This window comes from Microtus pennsylvanicus, chromosome 10 (assembly GCF_037038515.1).
Source record: "Microtus pennsylvanicus isolate mMicPen1 chromosome 10, mMicPen1.hap1, whole genome shotgun sequence".
NCBI lineage: Eukaryota > Metazoa > Chordata > Mammalia > Rodentia > Cricetidae > Microtus > Microtus pennsylvanicus.
In genome coordinates, this window is record NC_134588.1 from 28,898,125 (window position 1) to 28,910,172 (window position 12,048).

Consider the following 12,048-nt stretch of genomic DNA (forward strand, 5'->3'; position numbering starts at 1 on the left):
AAAGGCCTGGGTTTGATCCCTACACGGTGGGGAAAAAAGTTTATCAGACAGGATTTAAAAAAAAATCAGTAACCGCAAGACAGAAAATAGCAATTGACCAAAATACACACTTAGGCCTTGCCATCCCGTTTCTAACTGTACAAAAAGATACTCAGATGGCTGGAACACTACTTCCTGTGGCCCTTTCTCAGTCACTGAACTTTAGGATCAGTGTGAGGAAGAATTCTATCTTAAATTCTTCTGTAATCAAAGACTGACAGAATGGGGAATTGATTACATACTGATAAATATATCTAAATCACAGACTAGTACAGGCTGATGAAGAAACAGGAGGAAAGAACGTTTTGACAAATCATAGCGCATAAACACATCAGGGGAGAAACTGATCTCCGTGGCCTCCCTCCTTCTAATACTTTAGATGACCGTACTCTTCCCAAAAGACGAAAACCAACCTGTTGGGTCTCCAGAAATCTATCTTCCCTAGAAGTTGGAAAATAATATTTCAAAATCCTAGTCACTGTCCTCCAATCCCCAGCCCTTGAAATGGCCTTTACCTTCTATAGGGGAGGTTTTCAGTCTGGCGCAGATATCCTGTACACCTCCATAGTGGGTATTGATCTGGGCGACTGCGTCCGCCGAACGAAGCTCCATGAGCTTTCTCAGGTCCATTAACGTGCAGCCAAACTCCCCTTCATAGTTCTCACCTACCGAGTTCCTCCCCAAGCTATGTCCTGATGGGTTCGTCATTTTGCCTGCAGTTACCAGACTCTCAGAGAAGATGTAGAGTTTCCCTCCAACTGATCAGTGTCTCTTGCCTTCTCTTCCCTGTTTCTTCCCACTTCTTTCTTCGCTGGGAGCCCAGTTAGGGGATAAATTGGCAATATCTTGTGCAGTAAGCTTCAGAGTAGTAATACCAAACCTAGATCTTCCCTTCTGTATCAAGTCTACTGTGAGAGGAGGAAGAGGTTGGGGAACTTAGTAGAAAAGGGACTTGGCGTCACGCTGATTGTTGTCCTCTAGGTGATGATGAAAACAGTTGTCCAGAGTAGGAAGGTTCCTAGCTTAGACTACTTGTCCATATAGAAGAGTAAACGGGATAAGCATGTTACCATGGAGGCAACCCTAGCAACAACCAGCAACTGCGATGGTAGAGCAGTGTCGTCAGGAGAAAGAGGAGGGCTCCCTGGATAACGATGACAGCTAGGTCTCTGGAATAGAGATGCAAAAAAGGACAAAAAGAAACAATTAGAACAGCCATGAGGATCCAGGATCTGCAAGGTTTTTCCCAGCACAAGGGTTTAAATGACAGTTGGTGTCTGAACGGAACTGATAGCTGAGGCCTAAGCTGAGTGGCCAGACCCATGGGAGGCCCTGGGCGGGCCTGTTGACTGGTAATGTAGAGAATTTATCTCAGAAACATCATCTTTAAGTCTCACTTCTACCAAACAAAGGCACACAAATTAATTTAAGAAACTTACATATAAAAGGTTACAACCTTTAATGCCTCCCCATAGCCTCCCAGGAAATGTTGATTACAGGATAGTTTAGTCTGGCTTTTCCTGTAAGGTGAGAGAAGAATCAGAAAAGAAATCTAGACCCAAGGATCTGGAGGATGGCCATACTCTTATGAGCCATACTCTTCCCTATTCCCAACACAGACAATTACAAACCAGGAAGACAGGCCGATAAAGGGTTCCTTAAAACACTCAGCCTTCAGTGGTATGAAAATTTAGCAACCTAGGGCAATTATCTGGCATCAAACTTTGGTCGTAGGGCTAAGCCCTCCCAGCGGCTTTTCCTGGTGAGAAAAGAGTAAAATGCTCTGGCGTTTATGATACAGGGTGGAATCATTTTTTTCCCTATAAAGGGCAGATAGACCTCTGAGGAAGAAAGATAGCAAGTCTGAAACCTGTGAGTGTTCAAGTTTCTCCAAGGTAGGAGAGAGAAATTCAGCTGGTGCCCAGGCCCCAACAGTCATCAGCGTGAGGAAGCACCAGAGGGTCTCACGTTAGTACAGTGACATCTCAGAGAGAGGCGGCATTTCTCCCTCAGAGAGACAAGGGCTACCTGGAGCACAGACTGGCTGAGTGTGTGATATAGCTAACTGTAAGGACGATCAGGGCTGAAGGTGGCACAGAGACTGAGCTGAGCCCTGTGCTCGGCTGCAGACGAGGTCTGACACATGCCACACATCAGCGGTTCCAATGTGAGGGCTCTCACTAAATATAGCACCCAAACATGTAAGGCCCATGGTAAATACCCACTCCGCAATTGGGCTATGCTGCCAGAGGCTGGCAAGGCACTTCAATTGGCTGGGTAATAAACAGATGCCATCCTGGCTTCCAAAATGTGAACAAAATCAAGAATCAACAGATAAGGTCTTGGTTCTTTTTTTTTTTTATCAGATATTTTCTCCAGAAACTGATCTGATCAAAGCCCCTGCGGATTCCACCCAATCCTGTTCCAGGCAGGTTCCTCTGGGAAGGAGGGTGTCGCACCCCTCCCTCGGCTAGCATACCTCATCAATATCCTTGTACTCTGACTTACAGTAAGTCAAGCAAGCAAGGAATCCTGAGAGACACGTGTGAAAAGGGCCCGAGGCTGTGGGCCTAACTCCCTCGTTCAGACTGGCATAGGAGCAGGAGCAACACTAGCTGTCCCTTCCTACTCAAATCCTGTGGGGAGGAGAATTGAGGACGGCGCAAGAAGGGAGCACATATTCACATAACTATGCTGTCATAATTGCCCAATTTTGTTATTACTTTTGTTAATTTCTTACTGTATCTAACTTACTATCTACTGTGTGTGTATGCACGCGTGTGTGTGTGTGCGCGCACATGCATGCACACATAGGTATATGCACATGTTTGTGCGTATAGATATGCTTAGAGGTAAACTTTGGGCCAGGGTGTCTCGTTGACCTAGAGCTCCCCAGTTAGACTAGGCTGGCTAGCCAGTGACCTCCAGAGATCCTTTTGTCTTTGCCTTTCCGGAGCTGGGATTACAAGCACATGCCACCATCCTGACTTTTTATGGGAGTGATGGGGCTTGAACTCACGTCTCCATGCTTGCATGGCAAGCACTTTACCAACTGGGCTATTGCCCCAGTTTTTGTGCCTGTAAAGCAAGGCCTTGCCTCTAAAATTAAATGTTATAATAAGTATTTTCTTTTAGAGAAAATATCTTGTATGTATGAGTATGCACAGGGTTCTGTTCTACTGAACAGTGGGTATCTTGGGATGCATCTTCCCTCACCAGCTGTCACAGGACTCTCCTTAGTTTAGTTCTCTGAGCCTGCAAGACGTGAGAGGGACTAGAGCAGCAAGAGACCCATCCTGACCCTTAGGTAGAGACCCTTGATCTTGCAGAGGATGCCCAAGACATTGCTGATGAACATGGAGCTGGGAATCAGAGTTTACTTTTCTCCCCCACCACCCCCGCTTTCTCAATTGAGACAGGGTTCCTCTGTGTAGCCTTGGCTGTTCTGGAACTCGCCCTGTAGACCAGGATGACCTCCAACTCTGAGATCTGCCAGCTTCTACCTCCCAATTGCTGGGATTATAGGTATGTACCACCATCACCCAGCAGATTTTTACTTTTTTTAATTCAGCTTTTTTTAATTTTATGCATATGGACATTTTGACTGCATGCATATTTGAACAACACTTGCAAGCTAGAAGGAACCAAAGGAGGCGAGGCCAGAAGATGTCAGACGCCTGGAACTTGAGTTTTGTATGGTTGTGAGCTGCCATGTGGGTGCTGGGAACAGAACAGAACCTGAGTCCTCTAGAAGAGCAGCCAATGCTCTTAGCTGCCGAGTCATCTCTCCAGCTTATACTTTTTCCTTTCTTTTCTTTCCTTTTATTTATTTATTATTTCTTTTAAAAGTCAGGCTTGCATTGGAGCCCAGGCTGGCCTGGAACTCACTATATAGTCCAGTCTAGTTGTAAATTCACGATCCTCTAGCTGCTGCCTCTCAAGGGCTGGGATTACAGGTGTGAGCCACTACTCTTGACAGAAGCTTTTTATTTTTTCTGTCCCTGTCCACTACAGTGCTTACTCTGTGAAGCCAGGGATTCATTACTTCGAATCTCTCCTCAGGTTCAAGAAGGAGAAAGTCTTCCTTTCACAGCGACAGCCCACGGAAGAGGGTACAGACGATTAGAAGACAGAATGCTACCGAACTGCTCCAGGAGGGGCAGAGACATATGCAGGGCAGGTCAGCTATCCAACCATGGGTACAGAGTCCAAGGAGCAGTGTGTGACGGAGACCTCAAGTTTCAGTGGGATCTACTAAAGTCCCTGTGCACCATGCAGACACATGAGGTCTCTAGGCTGTGAGCTCTTAGTAACTGCTGAGCTTGCTCCTACCTTTGTTAGGCAAGTACTGAAGAATCTGAGCCTTACAGTCTTCCAGCCACGGAGGCACAACCTCCGTCAGGTCACGATTAGTCAGTCCCTCGGAGGGAAGCATTCTGGGCTAGGTAATGTTCTCCGTCCTAGGGGATGATAGGCTAGAAGGCTGAAGTCCCATCCTTTCTTCCGGGGACCAGAAATCACATTGCTTCACATGATCATCCAGCCCTGCTTCCGGGTGCACCTGAGAGGCATGCCACCCCACACTTCCTGATAAGCCGAGTCTAATGAGATCCATTAGCAAGTACCCCAAACAAGGAGAAAACCCTACGACCCAAGTCATAACAGCTTGACAGCCTTTCCTCCAGTTCTGTCCACGGAGCCCCTTACTCCACGAGCCTCTCCTAAGGTACTGAAGAAAGAATTTGTCCCCAGACCATCAGGGAAAGTTGAAATTGTCTGTGCAGGTGACAGAGGAGTCACTTTTGATGGCAGGAACCTGTCCCCTGATCATCCCACGCATCTGAAACCGGCTCTGGCACAGGCAACAAAGCATGCTTAGAAATGGGCTTGGGGTCAGGCTTCAGGCATGCGCAGCCCTGTGGACAGGCCTGCTTGTGGTAAGAGGTGACATGGGTCATTCTACGGAGGCTGCTCAGGACAGCAGACTTTTGTGTCCTACCCTGTTCTGTTCTTTTGCCTTAGGGTAGGTTGATAGCACTTGGGAACACTTCAGGAATCACTATCAAGCATGGTGTGAGGGTACAGAGGCGAGCTCTCGGGGGTGAGAAGGCTCGCCTTGTCTATGGGATACACCAGGCTGAAGTCTGGAAGCTATTTCTCAGGCCCCCAGTGGCACCTGCCATCTTCTCCGATTAGTTCCCCTCGTCCCAAATGAGGGACCACTTTTCTCACACTCAGGAGAAGAGCAGGGGTGAAGAGAGGTAGGGAGGGAGGAAAATACTGAGCACATGCAATGTGTTCGGCACTATACTTGAGACTTCCAGTGGAAATGAGAATGATACTAAGTATATATAATATGAATGCAAATAGTATCCAGTACTTAGTACAGTGGCTGAAAGGACTGGCCGCTGTGTGCCCAGTAGTTATTATTACGTGCTCTGTGTCACTGAAGCTCAACAGCCTTATTTTACAGCAGACAAGGAGAGTCAGGGTTGAGCTCTAACCTGAATCCAATGCCACCCTACCTCAAAAACAAGACCAAAGCTATAGGAAAATAAAAATAAAGCTAAAGATTTACTCCCTAAACTTCAAGGGGCCACAGAAACCCATTGGTCCCTTGCTCATGCCCCATAAAGGCTTTGAAACAGGTGAAACAGCTTTTGAGTTGAAACAGCAGTGGTAGACCCAAAGCTCCCCATGGGAAGACATCGCCCAGACCTTCCTCTCATCCATTCCACATCACCACGCTGACACCATCCCACCACTCCAAAGCAGAGGGAGCCGGGCTCTAGACCGTCACAGCTCTAGGAGCATGCAGACCCCACCTGAGAAGAGCCCAGGAGTATGGCTCTACTCCTGTTCCGCATCTCCTGGCCTTTCAACCCGCAGTGACCTGCACTGAGAGGCCCTGCTCAGGTCTGCTCCTCTCTGGCATTCCAACACTTTCCGAAGAACTATTTCCCATCAAGAAAGCTATCAGGTAGGCTGGGGTATGTTAGCGTGCTTGCCTAGCATGTAGGAGGCCCTGAGTTCCAGCCGCAGAACCACATAAGCCAGAGCCAGAGTGACAGCGAACACCTGCAGTCCTAATGCTCGGTAGAGGCGGGAGATCAAGAGTTCAAGTCCAGCTTATATACTGAGTTTGAAGTCAGCCTGGCCTGCATGAGATCCTGTCTAGACAGGAACAAAGAGGGCCAGTGAGATAGCCCAGAGGATAAAGGGACTTGCTGCCAAGACAGATGACCCCAGTCTGATCTCTGAGGACACATGGTAGAAAGAGAGAAAGGACACCCACAAGCTGTCTTCTGACATCCACACATGGGCCTTGACACACATGCCTCCGTATATACACTCCCTGATAAAAATAAGTAAATGTAATTTTAAAAAAACCTTTGCCAGAGTGTGGTGATGTTCGGGTGGCAGTGGTACTGCTTCTCATCATTCCCCATTAGCTACGCTCACAACAGGAAGCCAAGTGGGAGCAGGGGCATTGGTCACAGGCTGGCACCCTGCGGCGGCCAGATCCAGGAACCTGATGCTGTACTTAGTTAGCTCCCAGACCTGGGGCGTAGTGGGCCGGTCCTTCCTGGAGAATACTGCTTCCTGGTTAGATGTGGCAGTGCGGGCCTCTAAACCCACCTCGGCACTCAGGAGGGGGAGCAGTTGAAGGCCAACCTGAGACACATGAGGAAGAAAGAAACGCAGGACTGGCATGAGGGAAATGTGACCTCAGAGAGCCATAACCAGCCTCCTCTCCAAAGCCATCAGGTATTTCCAAGCCAAAGTATAAAACACCATGCTTGGTGGAAGAGGCTAACAGTAACAGCTTTTACAAGAGTTCAAAGACATGTGTCCAAAACAATTCCATACATGTTAAGGGACACACTTGTACAAAGAGATACCTTAGACCATGAGAATGCTGCCCATAGGCAGAGAAGAGAAACAGGAAATGGGGAAAGACTGAGCAGAAAGGAGCCAGACGTAGCCTGATGCTAACAGTGGGCCATGAATCCACAGATTAACTAGTCCACCCCAATTTATCCCCAAGGTCCACAGTTATCAACCACACCAGTAAGCATGGTAGATGACATCTGTAATTCCGAGCCCTTGGGAGGCTGAGGCAGGAGGATCACTGTGAGTTTGAGGCCAGGATGGGCTACAGAATGAGACTATGTCTTGAAAACAACACCCATCCAAAAGAAGAAAGAGAAAGTACAGCGTAATGCCAAGACCTTTCAATCGTGGGACAGCTGTGTTGTCTGGGGATGCTGTAACAACAGTGAACCTTGTCAGGTCTGTGGGAGCCAGGAAGAAGGCAGCCTGTAGAGATGCCACAAGTTGATCTACAATTGATGGCCTGCTTCTGCCTGGCCTGCTCAGAGCCAGCCTGCGTCAGTGACTTGGGGATACATTAGATGGCACGGACAGGGAACCAGTGTGGGGGAGCAGGAATGTGCCTTCCTTCCAAGGCAATGTCACAGCCCTTCCTCCACTCCCAGCTCCATCCTATAATAGCATTAATATTGGGATGGGAAAGGCAATCCCCTGGGACCTAGAGCTATGGGAAGGTATTCTCTTCCAGATCATCTGGGATGCACTGGGCCAGGCCATCTCATCCTTTTGTGACTAGATGACTCATGTGTGTGTGTGCACACGTGTGCGCATGCATGCATGTGTGAACATGTGTATGTGCATGTATGTGTGTGTGTCTGTCTGTCTTGGGTATACAAAGGAAAAAAGCAAGCATAATGTTCTGTTGGTTAAGGAGGCTGAGAGTGAATTTTGGGTGGGAGACAGTACCATGTGGAGCAGGAGTTCTCAACCTTCCTGATGCTGCGACCCTTTAATACCACTCCTTATGTGCTGACCCCAACCATAAGATTATTTCGTTGCTGCTTCATAACTGTAATTTTTTATTGCTATGAGTCATGGTGTAAATATCTGAGATGCAGGATGGCTGATATGCGACCCACAGGTTGAGAACCTCTGATCTAGAAGGCCTAGCAGCTCAGGAGCAGGCAGTCTCGCTGCCCCGACCCCCTAATCAGGAGAAACGTCTGGGAACGCAGTCAGCTGGAGTACTTGCTTCTCACGCCTCAGAACTGAGACAGGAAGCTGCCGGGCCACATTCAGTGCTCAAGGGCAGGGACATTCAAACACTCAGTATATATGCGCTCTTGGACGACATCGATTGCCTTTCTTGGGGCTGCTGTGGTTTTTCCACACATTGCTTCCAAGGGAACAAAGGGGCTTTTTAGCAGCTGGATTGCCTCTGGGGCTATTTTTAGGAGCAAATTTCATCAGAATCTGTCCTGTTCATGGGGGAAAAGTGGAGGGTCGATCTCTCTTGGCTGTGGGAGAAAGGGCCTGCACACTCCCAGGTGACGTCACCCTTGTTACCACAACGGAGTCCCGGGGTAGCTGCTCTGTGCCTAGGGTCTGCATAGGAGAGACAGCAAAGTGACATTGCCAAGTGATGTAGGCTCTCGCCAGAGGATCACACTGTGGTCATCATGAGTCCACCTATGCATAGACCGAGAGCTCTTACCACCCTAGCCCGCCTGGAAGACACAGGCATAGGAGGGAGGTCAGCTTGCTGAAAAGATGTTTACTAAGAAAACAAATAAACAACACGAAAACATCCCAGAAAACCAGATCCGGGTGTGGTGGCATACACGTATCACCCCAGCACCTGAGAGGATGAAGCAGGAGGATTACCATGAGTTTGTGACTACATGGCAAAAGCTTGGCTTAAAAAACAAAAAGGAGGGAAAGGAGAAAGAAGGAGGGGGGAGGGGGAAGAAAAAGAAGGCCTTGGGTATGGGAGGGACAGCAGGACTTCTGGGAGCTGGCCCTCTACCAGCCTGGGAATGGTCACCTACCCACCTCCCTCTTTCTCTTCCTTCCTTCCTTCCTTCCTTCCTTCCTTCCTTCCTTCCTTCCTTCCTTCCTTCCTTTCTTTTTGATTTTTAGTGGCAGGGTTTCTCTGTAGCTTTGGAGCCTGTCCTGGAACTCGCTTTGTAGACCAGGTTGGCCTCGAACTCAGAGATCCCCCTGCCTCTCCCTCCAGAGTGCTGGGATTAAAGGCACCACCACCCAGCTGGGATTGGACATCTCTAACAATTGGGTAGTGAAGCTGTTGAGATCAGGGCATTTGAGAGCCCCCGGGGGTTCTGATGCTTCCCGCCATCCACTCATGTGAATCAGCAGCACTGAGAGGTTACAGGGCTTTGGGAGCCTGTGGCGGTCAGAAGACGGCTCTAGCTGTAGGCCAACTGGGAAGACAAGGCCATGCCACCTCTCTGCTCTTGTCCTCTCCTCCTTCAGTGCTCTTTGAACGTGGGTGTCTTTTTTCTTTATCTCAGAGACCCGTGAGCTTTCCAATGGGAACTGCCTCTTTTTATAGGTTACAGCAGGAGCCTGGGTTTATTCAGGAACTTGAGCTCAGGTAGAGCCGAACCCCTTGTCAGCCCTGCTCTCTGTCTGTCTCTACAGGAAAAGAGGACAGGTGACAACAACACACAGGTGAGGGTGAAACAGCACCCCTACCCTCACCTCATCCCCACCCTACCAAACCCCTGCCTAAGGGCCAGACCCACTGTCTCCATGACACCTGGGGGGGCGCTGTGCACAGCTCACAGGCCAAGGGCCCCAGCGTGCTGGTGGGGGCAGCAGCTGCTGGTCTCCAGGTTGGCTGACAGGCTGTTATAAACACTCCTTTTAGGTTGCTATGGCAAAGAGAGTGTGTAGCCTGGCTACGGTGAAGCTATTTATGTGCCTGAAATGGCAGAGTGGTATGTTTTTTATTATTTTACTTTGAAAGTTTTCCTTTCCCAACCCCCCTAGAACGGCCTTAAAAAAAAAAAAAGAGGGGAGGGGACCACAACTTTCTCTAGAACGAAAAGAAAAGAATAGAGTCAGAAACAAAACTTGAGTCTTGAGCTGGGAAGGGGAAACCCGAAGTGAAAGAACGGGTAAGCGCCCTAAAGGAGGAAGGTCTGACTTCCGGCCACCAGTGTGCCTTACCACTTGGGAACTGAAGCCCTACCTTGGCCCGGCTCATCAAGAAGGGCCAAATCCAGGTTCCTGTCACCTCTCTCTAAGCTTCTGCCGCTGAGAAAGACAAAGCCCCTTTGTCTCTGTGCTCCAGCCACGGCTTCCTTACTCCCCCATGCCCTGCCACTGAAGATCTCTCCAGGGTTAGAGGAAGAGAGCCTCAAAGCTACCACACCCTCTCACAGACAACAGAGCCATCTGGCACGGATCCTGGTCACATGTGGTTAGAGGACCACAGAGAACAACCTCTTTGGGTACCTCTGAGGGGACACACATTTCTCTACTTGACATTTCCAGGGAGTCATAAAGATGTTCATAAAGGTAGTGAGGACCCCAGCCAACCACTGAGTGTGTATTTAAGTTCAAATGCTACAGGAGTATTAAAAAAGCTTAATTTCTGCTTAAAGACTTGTGTCTCCAGGCCACCGAGCATAGAGGGAGATTTTTGACAGAGGCTGGGAGTGACCAGATATCAGACTCACTGGAACAGCTTTCTAAGCACTATGGTCTCTGCCTTTTCCAGTCTCCTGCCCCAAAATAAAATAAATAATGAGAAAGCAAACAAAAGGAAGGAAAGACAGAAAGAAAGAAAGACAGACAGAAAGGAGCCATGGATCACAGGCAGCTCAAGAGGAGTAAGAGAGAAAGCACTGGTTATTGGGCAAACGTATGCACATGCATGCATGCACACGTACACAGATCTATGACGAAAGTGTGTGCTGACTTCACTAAACATTCCGTAGTCACTTAATGGTGGAGACGAGAGTCACCTTCCAGAGGCCATTGGTTAGAATACAAAAGATACTGCTGGTTGGAGATACAGCTCAGTGGTAGACAGGCCCTGTGTTCAATTCTTAGTACTACAAAGAAAAAAGGAAAGGTAGGGTTGACTTCAGGATCTTAGCATCCCTTTCTCACCTTCTCCCAGCTCCTTTCTGATGGGCAGACACTTAATAGGAAGAAACTTGCCCTGCTGGTGGGCACAGTAACTAGATCAAAACACAGAGGTGAGGGGAAGGGAGGTGTAAACCCCAGGCTGTTCCAGTTGCCTCCATATTGAATGATAACTGACTGTATGTCACCGTGGCTGGAAAAGGACACAGAAAACAAACCCCATAGGGAGGAGGGCAGGCGGGGTAAGGGGAGGATGCCAACCCCCCTGGAGGGGAGCCCCTTCTGCTGCCTCTGGAGAGGTCAAAGTCTGGCTGACAGGCCCTGTCAGCTGATAGGGTGGCATTGCAAAAATCAGAACGTGGGACACTTATCAGTCTTGGCAGCACCTTGAGGTCAAAAGAGCAGAGCAGACAGAGTTTCTGAGCTTGTCAAGCCAACTGTCATCAGCTTTCCAGTTCCTGGAGGGTAGGGGGAGCGGGAAGCGGGGAAGGGAGGGTGCAAAGTGGGCAGCTGCAGCAGGAGTGGGGTCTTGCGCTGGCCAGCTGAGAAGGCTGGTTAAGAAGACAGCACCCACGACCTCTCACACCCCAGAACCCCAGCGCGTGTCTGAGGTCGGTCGACACTACTCAGGAACCTAGAAAACGAAACAGATGCTGACATCGACCTGTCTCCGACTCCCAGGGTAGAATGAGCTTCCAAAATCACGGGCTGTAAAGAACACCTGTGCCCAAAGGCTCGGCTCCATGGTGATGGACACAGAGTTCATTGTTGAACGAGACAAAGGGCAGGCAAAGAGGTGACTCAGCCACAGCTGGTCACTGCTGATGGGGCTCTCAGCAGAGAGAGTGTGTGTATTTTTCTTCTAAGCGAGCAGAAAGGTTGTGTTGCCTCTGTGTCCTGGGCGCAGCCTAGTGCTTGGCTCACAGTGTGGAATTAATGAATAAGAGAGATCCAGAGAGATACCGTTTCCAAGGTGAGGAAGAGTAGACAAACTGTGGAGGGGGGTGGGTACTATACCTCCAGAGAGAGTCAGTTTTTGTAAACCTCAGCATCATGCCT

The 12,048-nt window shown here is 49.0% G+C and overlaps 1 protein-coding gene across 5 annotated transcripts in view; it reads right to left on the reverse strand.

Annotated features, from left to right (window-relative positions):
* Window positions 1-12,048, reverse strand: part of Atp2b4 (ATPase plasma membrane Ca2+ transporting 4) — a 108,189-nt gene that overhangs the window by 59,658 nt on the left and 36,483 nt on the right. For all 5 annotated transcript variants that reach the window (XM_075988006.1, XM_075988009.1, XM_075988005.1 and 2 more), the window contains exon 2: window positions 555-1,208. In XM_075988006.1, coding sequence (XP_075844121.1) covers window positions 555-747 — 193 coding nt within the window. In that variant the 5' untranslated portion in view covers window positions 748-1,208. The remainder of the gene's footprint in view (window positions 1-554; window positions 1,209-12,048) is intronic.